Source organism: Brassica napus, chromosome A9 (genome assembly GCF_020379485.1).
Source record: "Brassica napus cultivar Da-Ae chromosome A9, Da-Ae, whole genome shotgun sequence".
NCBI lineage: Eukaryota > Viridiplantae > Streptophyta > Magnoliopsida > Brassicales > Brassicaceae > Brassica > Brassica napus.
In genome coordinates this window covers 14348438-14365310 of record NC_063442.1, presented here as the reverse complement: position 1 = coordinate 14365310, position 16873 = coordinate 14348438, and the positions used below count along the sequence as shown (strand labels likewise).

The 16873-nt window shown below is 34.3% G+C and overlaps 3 protein-coding genes across 8 annotated transcripts; 2 read left to right on the top strand and 1 right to left on the bottom strand.

The window, feature by feature from the left end:
• The first annotated feature begins 1366 nt into the window (after window positions 1-1366).
• LOC106367634 (cullin-4) lies at window positions 1367-6068 on the top strand. The gene is made up of 17 exons (XM_048740660.1): window positions 1367-1713; window positions 2028-2143; window positions 2222-2568; window positions 2738-2918; window positions 3020-3142; window positions 3228-3515; window positions 3714-3839; window positions 3983-4084; window positions 4190-4243; window positions 4415-4521; window positions 4592-4652; window positions 4745-4876; window positions 4995-5132; window positions 5254-5334; window positions 5428-5508; window positions 5598-5678; window positions 5820-6068. Exons 1-17 carry the CDS (start codon window positions 1485-1487, stop codon window positions 5931-5933), a joined length of 2361 nt encoding a protein of 786 aa, XP_048596617.1. The 5' UTR covers window positions 1367-1484; the 3' UTR covers window positions 5934-6068.
• Window positions 6069-6590: 522 nt separating this feature from the next.
• Window positions 6591-14070, top strand: LOC125578277 (ornithine aminotransferase, mitochondrial-like). 3 transcript variants are annotated; one of them, XR_007316368.1, is made up of 6 exons: window positions 6591-7464; window positions 7548-9069; window positions 9146-9290; window positions 9378-9479; window positions 9558-9638; window positions 9720-9973. XR_007316368.1 is itself a non-coding variant. In XM_048740659.1 (6 exons), the coding sequence occupies exons 2-5, from the start codon at window positions 9249-9251 to the stop codon at window positions 9754-9756; spliced, it is 258 nt and encodes an 85-aa protein (XP_048596616.1). In that variant the 5' UTR covers window positions 9003-9069; window positions 9146-9248; the 3' UTR covers window positions 9757-9851; window positions 13892-14070. The 3 variants fall into 3 exon arrangements, 2 of the variants coding, with proteins under 2 accessions (XP_048596615.1, XP_048596616.1); XM_048740659.1 differs by lacking the exon at window positions 6591-7464 and adding an exon at window positions 13892-14070 and having other exon boundaries at window positions 9003-9069; window positions 9382-9479; window positions 9720-9851; XM_048740658.1 differs by lacking the exon at window positions 6591-7464 and having other exon boundaries at window positions 9002-9069; window positions 9382-9479; window positions 9724-9973.
• Window positions 14034-15702, bottom strand: LOC125578276 (50S ribosomal protein HLP, mitochondrial-like). 4 transcript variants are annotated; one of them, XM_048740656.1, is made up of 4 exons: window positions 15459-15702; window positions 15320-15355; window positions 15042-15130; window positions 14034-14638 (listed from the first exon to the last, which is right to left on the bottom strand). In XM_048740656.1, the coding sequence occupies exons 2-4, from the start codon at window positions 15351-15353 to the stop codon at window positions 14240-14242; spliced, it is 522 nt and encodes a 173-aa protein (XP_048596613.1). In that variant the 5' UTR covers window positions 15354-15355; window positions 15459-15702; the 3' UTR covers window positions 14034-14239. The 4 variants fall into 4 exon arrangements, with proteins under 4 accessions (XP_048596613.1, XP_048596611.1, XP_048596614.1 ...); XM_048740654.1 differs by having other exon boundaries at window positions 14034-14641; window positions 15459-15640; XM_048740657.1 differs by having other exon boundaries at window positions 15320-15372; window positions 15459-15574.
• Between the last annotated feature and the right edge of the window lie 1171 nt (window positions 15703-16873).

The following is a 16873-nucleotide window of genomic DNA, read 5'->3' as shown; positions in this document are numbered from 1 at the left end:
CCTGGTTTAGCCAATAAAGTCTATAACTTTCTGAACTTACCAACTAAGGGAAAGTTTTATAAAATTGTGGCTGAAATTATTCTAACGGCTGGAAGCCACTGCTTCTTTGGCTTGGCCCAAGGGCCGGCTCTCCGTCGACTTTCAACATCGAGACAACGATATCACTTCATTATTTACCAAAAATCCAATCTGAACCAATAACGTACCATGAATATTATTACATTTTGTGTTGATTATGAAGTTGAAAACAATAACCCAAATACATTTAAAGCATAACAAAACAACTATCACCTTGTGCAATTTTGTTTTGCAAAAAATGGTGCATTGTTTAAACACAGCACCATGATTATTTTGATTCAATAAGACATAAATTAGATATGAGTTCCAACAAAATTCCAAACTGATAAAAGTCAGGAAAATTATTTATTTGTGTGTAAGTTATATAATAATCGACTAATGATATTAACTGACCCATATGTTTAAGTTTATAATTTCATATCAACATTTAGAACTGGTACTAGTCTAAACCAGCTTTGAAATTATATGTTCTTTTTCCTCCTTTTTTAAGTTTGAAAGTAATTACATATGTAGATTCTTATATTGTCACAAATAATAGGAGAAAACAGTTAAATAAATACTGAACTTAACACTTTGGCAAAAAAAATACAAACTCTTCGTTATCCAAAAACATATGAAGTTGTGTTGACTGAACCAAATTAGTTATAACTTTAGTCAACATTAAATTTCATTTAACCAACATTTATTTTTTTAGCGAAAGTCAAAATGACGCTATTTTGCTAAAATAAAAAAAAAGCTAAGAAAATTCACCATAAAAAAACTATACATTTATGTTAAAAGCATGAAATTTTCATTGATCCAAAAATATAAAAACTTATTTTGGCTAAAAAAATTATATATAAACCAAGCATCCAAAATTTGAACCAAAAAAAAGTTTATTATCTTTTGGATCAGTGAAAAGTTCATGCTTATTAGTAAAAATGGGTAAGTTCACTATTTTGCGGTGAATTTTGTTAGTTTTATTATATTTTAGCAAAACGACGTCGTTTGATTTCTGTTAACAAAGTAAATGTCGGTTAAGTTAAAATTAATGTTGACTAAAGTTATATCTAATTTTGTTCAGTCAACACATATTCATATGTTTTTTGGATTGATGAAAGCTTCGTATTTTTGTTTTTGGTAAAAATGTGTAAGTTCAATATTTATTTGATCGTTTTTTTTCCAAATAATAGTATAAATTAATTATTTTCCATAACAGAAATTTTAAAATATATTAATATACATTTTTCGTCTGTCTAATTTTGCGAATTTCGAGTAGGTTTGAGAGAGAGAGAACAAAAGTTTTTTATTTCTTTTTTGCTTCTAGAAAGGGTTACGAGGCTTAAATTGGGACAAGCCTTCGTCTTCTTCTTCTTCTTCTTCTTCTTCTTCTTCTTGATTTCACCTCACCTCTCTCTCGATTTTTCATGTCTCTTCCAAACAAACGCTCAACTTGCCCCGCAGCCGCTTCTTCTGCCTCCACCACCGACTCTTCTTACTCTTCCCCTCCTCCCATGAAAAAGTCCAAAAACGGCCTCCACTCTCCCTTCCCCATGGAGGACGAAGATCCAACCCCCTCCGCCGCAGCCAATCTCTCCCGGAAGAAGGCTACTCTCCCCCACCCCACTAAGAAGCTCGTCATCAAGCTCAACAAAGGTTCATTCCGATCCTAAAATCTGATGTTTCTTAGGATTTTGTTTGCGTAGTGTGTAAAAATCGAAGCTCTCGATTGATTGAAAATGACTCTCTGCACGGAACGATTGATTATGTAGCGTAACGCTTCTCAATTTTAGGGTTTTTGCGATTGAATTGGATCGGGATTCACTGTTGAATCGAGAGCTTGATTGCCTGATTTTGATTTGTTAAGGAGTGGTTAGGGTTTATGTATTGCAAGATCCGTTATCTATGTTATGCATAATCTATGATATGGATCATTTGGAAGTTTCTGACTTTGTAATATATATGTGAAGCCAAACCAACTCTACCAACAAACTTTGAAGACACTACCTGGGCTAATCTGCAGTCAGCTATCAGAGCTATATTCCTCAAAAAGCCCTTTTCTTTCGACCTCGAGAGGCTTTACCAGGTTCCATCTTTTTCTTTCTTTCTTTGGTTTCTTACTTCTTGTTTGTGAAAATGAAACAATGTTGATTGTTTCATTCAGGCTGTTGATGACCTTTGCTTGCATAAGCTGGAAGGAAAGCTTTACGAACGGATGCAGAAGGAGTGTGAAGAGCACATCTCTGCCGCTTTACATTCTTTAGTTGGCCAAGACACCGATCTCTCTGTTTTCTTGTCCCTCGTTGAGAAATGCTGGCAAGATTTCTGTGACCAGATGCTCATGATCCGGAGTATAGCCTTGTCTTTGGATAGGAAGTATGTTATACAGAACCCCAATGTACGTTCTTTGTGGGAGATGGGCCTTCAGCTTTTTCGCAAGCATCTTTCTCTCTCCCCCGACGTTGAGCAGAGGACTGTTACTGCTCTCTTAAGAATCATCGAAAAGGAAAGGTAATCCTGTAACTATTCCAGTCTATTAATATGTAAAACAAGGTTTATTTATCACATTGGGAATTTGTTTTCATAAGGCCTGCTGCTGCAGTATTGTTAGTCATTTATATATTTGATAATGTTTTCATCGGAATCTATTGACCTTTCGTGCATGTCATTGATCGTGCAGGTTAGCCGAAGCTGTTAATAGGACACTCCTAAGCCATCTTTTAAAGATGTTTACTGCACTGGGAATATATACGGAAGGCTTTGAGAAACCTTTCCTTGAATGCACTTCTGAATTTTATGCTGCTGAAGGAATGAAATACATGCAGCAGTATGACGTTCCCGAGTACCTGAAGCATGTCGAGGTGCCTTGCATTACTTAACGTAGTTTCTCCTTATAATAAGATGCCATACTGGTTATTATTTGATCTGGTGTCTCTAATGTTTCTACTGGTGATTGGTGCAGGGGAGGTTGCATGAAGAGAATGAAAAGTGCATACTCTACATAGATGCATCAACCAGGAAACCATTGATATCAACTGTTGAAAAACAACTTCTCGAGCGTCATATAGTTGCTATCCTTGATAAGGTTTAGATCCTGTCATCCTTGTTGTTGCATATATTAGCAAATTTTTGTTTGCTCTACCCTTATTCTATCTCTGAACATACTCCAGGGTTTCACACCATTAATGGATGGACGTCGTACTGAGGACCTCCAGAGGATGTACACCCTGTTTTCTAGGGTCAGTGCACTTGAATCTATGAGGCAGGCGTTAAGTTCCTACACTCGGAAAACCGGGCAGAAGATCGTTATGGATGAAGAGAAAGATAAAGATATGGTACAATCACTGTTGGACTTCAAGGCTTGTCTTGACATAGTATGGGAAGATAGCTTTTGCAAGAATGAATCATTTGGCAACACCATTAAAGATTCATTTGAGCATCTGATAAATCTGCGCCAGGTATTGAATATTTATTTTGTTGATTATTGACTAATCTTTTGCTAGTAATTTTACTTCCTATAAAAGCTCGTACTGATTGTTGTGGAAGTGTCAACCTTATAATCTACAATGTTACAATCTGTGGAATTTATAGCAATGTTTCAAGTTTGCACGTTAGTATTTCCCTCCAATTATATATGGTCCTGGTCTGTTTTGCAGAATCGTCCAGCTGAACTAATCGCCAAATTTTTGGACGAGAAGCTCCGTGCTGGGAACAAGGGTACTTCTGAAGAAGAATTGGAGAGTACCCTTGAGAAAGTCTTGGTTTTGTTCAGATTTATTCAGGTTACCTCCGATTCTTTACATCTAGTACTGTGTTTGTCTATGATAAATAACTGCATTCAAGCTAGTGGATGGTCTGAAAACGAGCTATTTGACCATCTATATTCAGTTTTGCTGAAGTATTCCCTTTTATTTTCTGATCAAAGGGTAAAGATGTGTTCGAAGCATTTTATAAAAAGGATCTTGCAAAGAGACTCCTGTTGGGAAAAAGCGCTTCCATTGATGCTGAGAAATCAATGATCTCTAAGGTAACAAAAGGATCTTGCAAAGAGAATTCTGTTGATTCCCACTGATTTACTTTTTCTATTTCGGTAAGTTCTTACCAACTGACCAAATCTTGGTGACACCTCCAGCTCAAGACCGAGTGTGGTAGCCAGTTTACAAACAAGCTTGAAGGGATGTTCAAGGTTCACTTTTCTTTCCCCTTCTGTAATTTTGCAAAAGGATGTTGTTGGTCTTTAACGTTAAATAGGAACAAGCAAAAGTATCATATACTCTTTTTTTTTTTATCTTAATCTCTGGAGTTTTATGGTATATCCTAATTCCTAATATTCATATTTTTTGGAAAATTTCTCCAGGATATTGAATTGTCAAAGGAAATCAATGAGTCATTCAAACAGTCATCTCAGGCCAGAACAAAATTGCCATCGGGAATTGAGATGAGTGTCCACGTTTTAACAACAGGGTATGTGCTATGTATCAAATTCATCCAGGATTATACCGTAAAGCTTGTTAACCTTCCATGTATAACGCAGGTACTGGCCAACATATCCACCAATGGATGTTAAACTTCCTCATGAATTAAATGTCTATCAGGTTTTACCAGAAGTTCCTTGTATATATGTCCCCCAACTTTTTGTTTTGTTACATAAGTCATTTTCTAATGTATATATATGTTTGCTTCGTAGGATATCTTCAAAGAGTTTTATTTGAGCAAGTACAGTGGGAGGAGGTTAATGTGGCAAAACTCATTAGGTCACTGTGTTTTGAAGGCAGATTTCTCCAAAGGTAAAAAGGAGCTTGCTGTTTCCCTGTTTCAGGTCAGTCCAATTTTCTCCCTTTTTCTTCAGGATTTTCCCGTCAATCGTTTTGACTTCTATTTGTATTCCCCAAGGTAAATCCATTGCTTAGAAGATGTGTTATCATTGATTGTCTCAGGCTGTTGTGTTGATGTTATTTAACGACGCAATGAAACTTAGCTTTGAAGACATTAAAGATTCCACTGGCATAGAGGACAAAGAACTTAGAAGGACTCTGCAGTCGCTTGCTTGTGGGAAAGTTCGTGTATTGCAGAAGGTTAGGCTAAAAAATGTTGACTCTGTTAACGCGTCTTTCTACTAATGCAGAAACTACTGAGATCGTGGCTTTGCATTTCTTTTCCCCCGATATTGATGCGCCTTGTGTAAACGTTTTGCAGTATCCCAAGGGAAGAGATGTACAAGACGGGGATGAATTTGATTTTAATGACACCTTTACGGCTCCTCTGTATCGCATTAAGGTACATCAATTAATTTCTTGTAAATTTTTTCTAGAAATCTCGCATTATATATATCCGACCAAATTTTTCATTATTATTATCTGGGTGGTGCAGGTGAATGCAATCCAGATGAAAGAGACAGTAGAAGAGAACACGAGTACAACCGAGAGAGTATTCCAGGACCGACAATACCAGGTTGGTCTCCGTTCCTGTTTTGTCTACGAGACTATTTTGTTTAGAGGGAGAGACGATTTGACAAAGTGACTTTCCCCATTCTCTTACAGATTGATGCAGCCATTGTTCGAATCATGAAGACTAGAAAAGTCCTGAGCCATACTCTTCTAATCACTGAGCTCTTCCAACAGGTAAAGTTTTTCTTCATGTCTCTTTCTTGATGATATCAAAAGCCTCAACTCTTCTATTCTTGACCATTCTTGCTATGATGATGATGAGAGTTCCAGAAATGTTGTTAAATGTAAAAGTATTGGTGTTTTGTGATTTTGCAGCTGAAATTTCCAATAAAACCGGCGGATCTGAAGAAGAGGATAGAAAGCCTGATCGATCGAGAGTACTTGGAGAGGGACAAGACCAACCCTCAGATATATAATTATCTTGCTTAGTCATAATCTCATTGCTAAACAGTCTTTTCGACATTTATCTCTGCTCTGTATTACTGTATATTTATTCACAAGACAATGGCCGACACTTTCTTCTTTCAGTTTAAAGAAAAAAAGGAAACTCCAAAGTTCCGATTATTTTTCGTCTTCCCGTCTATATTGCAGCCCCAACTTGGGTTTTTTTTTCTTCTTCTGTCACTTTGAAATCTTGAGTTGATACTATGAACATGGTCATGTTAGCTGCAGACATGTGACGTTGTCGTATGTTTCTACAACTAGACTAGTACAAGGGATGACCAATTGCAAAATAAACACTTTCACACATGGAGTACAAATTTTTAGTGTAAAAACCAGTCAAACCGGAAAATCTACTATACTATTAAGAAAATATTATCATTTAAATTACTAACTTTCAAATTTGGTTGAAAAAATATTAATCTTCTCGTTTACTATTTTCAAAATTTAATTTATTTTGATTAGCCATCTAAATCTCTAATATATTTTGTTAAAACTATCTTTAAAATATTGTTACATTAGTTTACATATTGATTTAATGGAGTTAACCACCATTTCTAATGGAGTTAACCACCATTAGCTACCGGTTTGGTTTATTTTGGTCTTATATCGACATAAAGTCTAAGACCAAACCATAGCATTAGTTTATATAAGACCAAAATAAACCAAACCGGTAGCTAATGTGGTAATACTACTCATTGTTGGGTCTTGGTCAATGGCCACTTTGTATGATTTGGATAAAGTTTGCATCCCTCCGAGGAATCATCATTTTCCTAGGAAAACGAACCAACTTAAAAGAAGGAAAAAACATTTGCATCCACGTCTGAAAGACTCTCTAATGGCAGCCACGAGACGGTTGCTTCAACGTGTGTCCACCGCATTTTCAACCGTGGGAGCACTGCGGAGCTATGGAGGTTTGCTGCAATCAAACACAAAATCTGCATCTTCTTTTCAGTGATTGATGGAGTTGGAATCCGAATTCGCGCCCACAAGTAAAGTCTCTCTCTCTCTCTTTCTTTTCTTTTTCTTTACTCAAAGTTTTTTCCTCCGATTTTCTCCTCTTTTTTTTGGGTTTTTGGATTTTGCTCGTTGCATATAAATTATTCTTCTTTTATTTCGGTTTCCATCAGGGTACAAAACATGATTCGAAATGAAAATTTTCTTCTCTTTTTATATTAGAGCATCTCTAACCCCACTCCATATGTTATTCCATTTATTTTTTGTTCATTACTACATTTCTCATTCCATTTTCTCAGTTTTGGAGTAAAATATAGAGTGGAGTTAGAGATGCCCTTATATACTTTACTTGTGATTTTTTTTTTCAAATGATGCTCCTGACCGGTTTGAAGATAGTTCTTGCTAATTTACCTTTAATCCATAAACCTTGTCTTGTGTGCGTCTCCAAAATTCTAGTTACCATCCAGTTCCGGTTGTGTTTTCTCGCGCAACTGGAACTATATGGGACTCTGAAGGTAAAAGATACATCAACTTTCTCGCTGCTTACTCCGCTGTTAATCAGGTAATTTCATTCCAAATCTTCCCTCACTTAGAAGATACTACAAACAGTAGGTGAAAGTTTCTTACTTGCTAGATTCGTTGCAGGGACAGGGACATTGCCACCCTAAGATCATCAAGGCATTGCAGGAACAAGTGGAGAAGCTCACCTTAAGTTCACGAGCCTTCTACAACGATCAATTCCCGGTCTTTGCAGAGCGTCTCAGAAACATGTTGGGTTATGAGATGGTGCTTCCTATGAAAATGGGGTCATGAAAAGTAGCAAGAAACCACACCAGCACTGAAGGTGTCGAAACCGCTTTGAAAGTAGCAAGAAAATGGGGTCATGAAAGAAAAACATCCCCAAAGATGAGTTACACTTTTTTTTTTCTTTTTAAAAAATGTTTTACTTGCACTAAAACATCCAAAAAGCGGTTGAAGAGGCAAGCCTGTGGACGGAGCTGAATATACTGCAACCAACTCCTACGACCGTAAATGGTTTGAATGAGGAAACGAAGAAATGGGATCCACCTCTTCCAGGCTATGTCCAATTCAACATCCATGCAAACTGGAGAAACGCAAAGCTCCATAGTGGAGCGTCTTTCATTGTTCGTGATCAGAGTGGCAATGTCCTCCATCATGCTAGAGATGCTAACACTTTCTCTCCGAACAGAGCAACTGCTGAGCTTCGATGTCTGGTATGGACCTTACAGAGTTTAAAGGATTTGGGTTATCAGGATGTTGTGATTGGTTCAGATTTTCGAGAGCTCGTTGAAGAAGAAGCCCCTAGACTGGCCTTTGTTCAGAATGCTCCTTCAGAAGATTGACACTTTCTGTGGTCTGTTCCGTTCGGTAGCTTTTGAGTTAGAGTCGGTTTCTTCAAATCAGATAGCAAGAGAGATTGCAAAGAGTGTTCTTCGAGATGGCCGTTTTCAATCTTACTTGGCCTTAGGAGGACCTGTGTGGCTTCACCAAAGGATTTTAAGGGATGCATTGTTGATTAGCTCATAGATCTTCTTTAAGGTTGAGCTTGTTGCTTTGTTTCTTTTTCTACTTGGTTTTTGTGGCTTTGATCCCCCCTTGACTATACCTTGCTAATGAAGAAGTTAAAAAAAACATACTCCATCTATTTGTCTCACAAATCAGTGTCATTTTGAGTGTTGCACAAAATAGTGTGTGATAAATAAAATTATTTATAAAATCAATGCATTTTGCTATTAATATTAAACTTAAAATAGATATAAATTGTATACAAACAACATTCTTTGTATAACAAGAAAAAAAAGTCAAAATGACATAAACCAAGAGAGTGTTAAAACAAATTTGGGAATTCTGTTTTTTTTTTCTTACAGGCTATAATCGTCTCTTGTTGTGGTTGCTTTCATGGTCGTACATAAGCAGTTATTTCCATGAGTTGTGACAATGATGCTACTCGTGGATTCGGTCCATTGTTGCCTGGGAACCTTAAAGTTGATTTTGGTGACGCTGATTCACTTGAGAACATCTTTAAAGGTATTTAATAAATGGGTACTACTTATATGAGAGTTAATAATTGAGCTTGGGCTAATGAGAGTGGATCATGTTATTATTGGATTCCTTCCTTTTCGAGCCTAATCAAGGCGAAGCTGGAGTAAGTTCCTTAGAGGTTGAATCATACACAGTATTTTGTTTCTAAAAATGTTTTTAAAAAGTTGGTTTGATTATAGGTTGTGATTCCTCCTGAGGGTTATTTGAAAGCTGTTAGAGAACTCTGTACAAAACACACAATGTTTTGATGATAGCTGAAGCGGTCTAGCGAGATCCGGGAAGATGTTAGCTTGTGATTGGGAAGAAGTTCGTCCTGACATGGTGGTATGTTTTCTTTAGTTTTCTATACACTTCCCGGGAACAAAGCCATTACATAGATTATTGAAATCATTTGAATCTGCTTCTTGAAAGTCAGATACTTGGGAAAGCATTAGGTGGAGGAGTGATTCCAGTAAGTGCAGTGCTTGCTGATAAAGATGTGATGCTTCATATCAAACCTGGCCAACACGGAAGGTTCTCATTACTTCCCTTTTTCTTATTAACAGAGATTAGCATCTAAAGCTTGTTCCTCTTTTTTTTGTTGTATTCCAGCACATTTGGTGGGAACCCTTTAGCTAGTGATGTGGCTATGGCTTCTTTAGATGTTATCGAGAAAGAGAAACTCGTCGAAAGGTACATCCTTTTACTCTCTAAATCGACTTCTTTGGATTTTAATGTCTCAGTTCTTGTATTTGGTTCAATCTTGTAGATCAGCAAGTCATGGAGAAGAGTTGAGGATTCAACTCAATGAAATTAAGAAACAGTATCTTAAGTACATTAAAGAAGTACGTGGAAGAGGATTGTTCAATGCATTTGAGTTCAACAGCGAAAGCTTATCTCCAGTTTCAGCTAATGGGACATTAATCTGTTATGGACCAAAAGCCTAAAAATAATCTATTACCTCCTATTTTAATCTATATGGACCATTTCAGGTGAATTTATACTTATACCCTTAATAATTTTTTGTCTTTTACTTCCCCGACCAACCAATCAACAAACACTTGGACCCACTCATTCTTCTTCCTCATCAACCATCGTTTCTTTTTTTTTTTGGTAAACTGTCAATCATGGTTTCTTCCTCTCATCTTCTAATCATTCACTTTGACTCTCTCCATTGATGCGTTTTGTTTATTCCTTAACGGTTATCAAATATTCGACCATTGGCTCCAGTAATGTAACTATTTCTCCGGTGGCATGAGATACACGTCCGGTGGTGCATTATGGTGGTCGGCAGTGAAAGCTCCGGTTCATGTACTTCTCTCCACGTTAAAACTGCTCGACTTCATTGTATATCATATCACAAAGGAGAGCATTAATGATGGCTTCAGATGGCACAACTCCTCCGAGGCTCCAACGGTTACCGTCAAAACTTCTCTTCATTGTATATCACCAGCGAGAGCATCAATGATGGCTTCCGATGGCACGAATCCTCCTACGGTGATGTATGACAACTCCAGTCCGGTTTGATGGCATGGCTCTCCGATACTGAAGAACAGTGACCGTGGTGATAAGATGCGGCAGCTCCAAGTCGTCTCTTCCTCCATGTACTAACATATTATAATTATGTAAGAAGAAGAAGAAATGAGAAAAAAAAAACAAAAGAAAAATGTGATCAAGAAGAAAGAGAGGAAGGAAGAGAAGCAGAACAACAAAACCAATCTAGTCACCCTTGACAAAAGTGGTGCGGCTAGGTTAGCGTAGTGAGAGAGATGCATACTTTATATATATAAATGTCGCACGGTTTGACCAAAAGAAAAGAAGATGGCTTTAGTTAATTGTTGGTGCGGCTAGGTTAGCGTAGTGAGAGAGATGCATACTTTATATATATAAATGTCGCACGGTTTGACCAAAAGAAAAGAAGATGGCTTTAGTTAATTGTAGTTAAACAAATTGTTACAACTCAAAAACTAGTACAACTATGCAGGTTCTCAAAACTTGTGTGCATGCAATTGTTGCCATCATTAAGCATGGAGAAATTGCTGAACATTATTGTTCTAAGTATTATTGAATAGATCAACAGACTTTGATATATTACATGTCAATATATCCAGTGCTTCATCATTCATCATGGAAAAACTATATATCACACAATATATGTTTGACTAGTATAAATGGTACAACTATTTCTTATTTACCAGACTAGTGATACTGATATAACTAGTACAACTATTCAGGTTCTGAAATTTAAATATTCCTTCGAGTATGTCATATGAAAAAAATCAATAAAGTGGCTAAATTGTAAAATATTTATAAAGGTTCCTTATGATATGTCATGGGGTTTTTTTTTTTTTGCAAATCTAACACAATCACATAAGTTTGCATGATCTACCTTATATTTTTAAGGTTTGTTAACTTCTTTGTCCACATAATTTTTGGAAAACATACATGAAATGTATCTTAACAAAATTTATGATTTCATTTTATTGGGGCAAAGACATGTACACATAATGAAGTGGTACAACTGAGGTAAGTTTAAATTTTATGTCGTACAACTAGTTTTTTCGATTTCACTGTCAAAATATAACAATGTACAAACTGGTATAACTCAAAAACTAGTACAACTATGTACAAATCAGTACAACTCGAATACTGGTACAACTATGTTATTTCATTTTATATTGTCCATTACATTTTAAACGTGTATCATGTTTTAAACATTATGGTTGAATATTAAATCAAGTCGTTGTACTAGTTGTACTATTCCTAAATATTTTTGTGTAGTTTAACCTGTTATTTATTTCTTTTGGTTGAAATACATTAAATCAAAGTCGATAAAATTAAGAGAAAAACTTGTTAGGTACGTAAATACAAAACGTAAAACTAAATAATATTTATAAAAAAAATAGATATTAAAAAAAAACTGATGGTATTGGGATTATAAATTTCATAATTTTTTAAAAACTTCATAAATTTTTGAAGATTTATTTTTTTTTGTAGGAAAAATTTTAAATTATAAAATAGAATTAAATAATAAGCTGAGTGAAATGTACGAATTTGCAAACATAAGAATCAAAAACTATTTGAAATCAAATTTGTAGATACAACAAACATATGTATATCATATTTTATATCAAAATATGCAAGTTTCACCATGTTCTTCTTGTGTATGTGATTATAATTGCTCTATTTCTTATAATATTTTCATGTCCATATCAAGAAAATGAACTTTGAGGCGAGAAACCTACTAACCAGCACTAGAAAAACACAAATCAAGTGTTGCCACAATTAAACTAGCAATAGTACTACTGTAGTTAAACCGGTTAAACTATTATTGTTGTAGTCCAAATACCAAATATTAATGTTTATGCATTTTTTTCAAACTCGTGTTGGCTTATGCATTATCTTTTAGACTATACTCTTCCAGATCTTAAACTGCAATCTTTTCTCACTCGGCAGTTGTCTTTTTCGGCTTCGGAAGCAAAAATGTGAAGATAATTTTCTTCCATATATAATACAACTAGTACAAATGGTAAAACAAATCATTATCAAAAAAAATATTATATAAAAACTATTAACATATTTTGACACATCCATGAAGATTAAACCAATATTTTCATTGGTGATACATCATCCCTTTCTAAAATATCATTCATTCGTTGAAAACAAAAATTAAATATAATCATATTAATTGTAAAATTGTAGTAATTATACATGTTTTAGACTTCTAGTTGTTCTAATTATACATGTATTTTGACAGATGCAAACGGAAAAGATTAGACTAATATGTATTATTTGTTCAACATCATCTTTTTAATATCATTCATACACTGAAAAAAAGGGATGATGTATACATGTATTTTGACAGATGCAAGCGGGAAAGATTAAACTAGTACAACTATGTACAAACGGTACAACTCAAATGCTAGTACAACTATGTTATTTCATCACGATTAAAACAATTATTTGTAAAAAAAAAAAACACAAAAATCATACATCAAACCCAATCTTTTTCTTCTTTTCGGTGACTCGCGTTTTTAGAACACTGTTTGAAGAATTTTCTGGTTTTGCATCTAGTTTTTTGGCCTCAAGACCAAAAAGATGAAGATGATTTTTTTTCGAAAATCGTACAACTAGTATAACTAGTACAACTTGTAAACGTATAAATTTCAAATCAAATATTATTAAAAATATACTATTCATATATTTGACACATGCATGCGGGGTAGATTAGACCAATATGTCTTATTGGTTCTACATCATTCCCTTTTCTAGCATCTTCATATGCCGAAAATAATAAATAGATGAAATTATTATACATCTCATAATTAAGTGATGTCATTTCATAATTTCTCAAAGCCATGTCATCTTTTTTTGTGAGAATGAACATGGTGATGATACATAAGAAAATCATTTTTCAAATAATATATAGGAGATACTTAATATGTAGTAGTTGTACTAATTCGAGTTGTACAAGTAGTACTAGTTTGAGTTATACTACTTGTCCTAGTTTGAGTTATACTAATTTTAGTAGTAATACTTTGCGTTCTTCATTATTTTGGATATCGGATGGAAAATATAGAATTTGACTCTGGATAAAATATAATTGATTAAACATGACTATGAGTTGATCGATTTGAGATAAGAAAGAGAAAATTAGTGGATGGTTGAAGAATTTTTTTGATTTTGTATTATGGTAGAAGAACTATGAATGGGGAAGAAATGGGGAAGAAGAAGGAGATTGGATCGGATTTCGGGTCTGGATCTGGGTCGGATATTGGGTTGGATAATAATAGCATAGGTTAGTAAATATGTTTAACTCCTTAGGTTTTTCAGTTATTTAACATAGATTTCTATTTAAATTTAAATGCAAAATAAATAAATAAATAAAGTGATGGGTCTAATTGAGATTTTTTGGAGACCAAGTGGTCCATCTCAGCATTTGATCCCAGCTAATGATATTTGAAAATCTATTTAAAATCAGTACAATGTTTAGTGAAAATACCAAAACAAAGGAGTGAATTTGGAAATTTAGCCTCAAGGAGCAAGGTGGTTACTGATTAGTGAACATTTATTTGTAACATACTTAAATTTAATCAAGCCCGAGCTGAACTATTTCTAACTTTTATTTGAGAGTTTTATAGTTTATGAACCTATAAATTCATTAGAACAAAAAAAAAATTGTGCCTCGTAAGCTTAACGAAGACTCAACCAAAAGAAAAAATTACTGAAGAGAGTTTACAGAAGAACATAAAAAGAAAGACACTACGTTGGTTTTAGGACTTGATGTTGTTGTCTCAAGCAATGTGTTGAGCCAAAGCAAGAATCTTGAGATGCTTCTTCTTACGAAGCTCATGAGGAACAGGACCAAACACTCGGGTACCAATCGGCTGGCGATCAGTTTTAGTCTTCTTGTCTTTGTTATCAACAAGAACAACGGCGTTATCATCAAACCTAACTTCGCTTCCATCAACACGACCTCTCTGCATCGCAGCTCGCACAACCACGCCATACACAACCGCTCCTTTCTTCACTTTACCGTTTGGCATAGCTTCTTTCACCGAAGCAACTATCGTATCCCCAAGCCTAGCTCCTTTCTTACCTTTTAGCGCTTGAATACACATCACTTTCTTGGCTCCCGAGTTGTCCACGACTTTGAGAACCGTCCCCATTTGAATGAATGTCCTTCTCTGTTGCTGCTGCTTCCACACAAAAAAAAAGAAGAAACTATCAGACATTGATACACCTAAAAACTTTTAGATAACCATAACTGTACAGAAGGAAGCAAACACAACTGAGTTCAGAAGCAATAGTGACCACAAATCTACTGTTTTTCAAACAAGAATCATTTAAAATCTAGTATTACTGGACTTGACATTTCATAAAGTATTTTAAATTTAGAATTATTGAAAATATTTTAAGTAGTTTTCTAGTGATTTCTTAGTAGATTTTTTTTTTTTTTTTTTAAACTAAATCTCATAGTAACAATAACCATATAAAATTCACCAATTCATCTAAAAGAATTTCAAAACTCATTAAAATAAAATCACTTCAATCTCTAGATTGAATAGACCCCCTAAGTTGAAGAAGGTATCTGACCTGAGAGAGGCTAGCTTCATTCATCATTCCATAGGAGGTATTCATTAATCCGGATAAATCATTCTTAAGACCACCAAGCAATGAACGACCTGCTCATTATATTATAAGATCAGACAACCACAAAACAAATATTTTGAGCATAAATTGATAAGACCATCAAACACAAAAAAAAAACAAATGTTATGTCATATGAATCAGTCTTTCAAAATCAGTTACAAAGTTCAAAACTTTTAATTTAATCTCACATCATTACTTCGAAATTCCCACTAGTATCTTACCACGAGATAGTCTGGAAGCAAAAGCTGCCGCCATTTCTACAATTCACAAGTTTCTATCATTATGTCAATACTAAAGTAAAACAAAATAATGAATAATCTTATCGTGAAAGAGAATGGATCTGGAAAAAGGATAACTTACGAGTTGTTGATGGAGAAACAAAAAAAAAAACAGATTCGTTGCGGAAGAATCAGATCAGTGAGTGACGAGAGGGAGCGAGGCGGACGGTAAAGGGAAAGGTTTAAGGCTGGCAACAAAGGTAAAATAGCAGGTTCATACAAGGGTATAATGGTCATAATGTTTGATTCTCCGGTATGTTCCTTCTTTCGGGCCATACATTATATGTTTGGGCTTCAGTTCTTATAGCTATTTTAAGCAATAAAAATGAATATATTATTTTAAATCCATATTTTAAAATTTTAAAGAGCTTTTATTTACAATTATTTTAAGCAACAAAAAATGAATTATTTTTTCGTTTATTAACAATTAAACACATGCTAAAAATTGTATTTAGATGCATTTTTAAAACTCGTCTTAAAAGGAATTTCGGATAGGTTTTAATATTGAAGTTTGGGTGAAAGGAAACTCATTTAAAGTTGTAAAAGTCTGAAATAATCCCATCTAAAATTTAGGAGAGGACATCTAGTGAAATCTCATAAAGCTCATCGAGTAAATATGTGTAATTTTGAAATGAACATGTAAAGAGGTATACTCATCAAGTTTCCTAGTTTTGAAATATACAGTAATTTGAAATTCTTAGTGGCTATAACTTGAAATTAATGTTTAAATATACAAATATATTCATAGTTAATGTAACCGTTTAAACAAAGCTTTTTAGCCTCTAACTGAAGATGGCAAAGGATCAATTCAATTGATCACCATTTGATTGAATATGAACATACCTGAATATCTAAAACAAGTGTCAATAATATGTGACCAGGCATGTGTATATAAACCGAGAAGCAAAAACTGAACCAGAAATAAACTGGAAAAACTAAATTTAAAACAAAACTGATGTTCACAAAATATCTAAGCGGTACTTACATCTCTAAAACCGAAAAGCAAAAAATCAAACCGGAATCGAACCGAGTACCAAATGAGTACCTTAATATCCAAAACATAAGAACATAAAATATTAATTATATCTAGTTTTAAAATTACCAAATATTTTTAAAAACTAGTTATAAACCGAATTACCCAACACACCAAACTACCCAAATATTTTTTTTGTCTATAATACTTAAAATTATCATAATTATATGGATATTCTTTATCAAAAATAAATAAATTTATTCAAATGATCCGATATTTTATTTGAAAAATCTGTTTTCTTACCTTAATTATCCAAAAACTAGAACGGAATTGGCCCATAATTTTATCAGATAGTAGCTGGTTCCATAACTGTAACCTGACTAAAAACCAAAATAATGAAACCGAAACAAATTTCAGAAATAATCGGATTGTTCCTATATCAATAGAATCAGAAAACCAAAAGCCAAAAAAAAAAAAACGAACTGGAACCTTACCGAAAATCGAAATGCTCATGCTTATGTGTG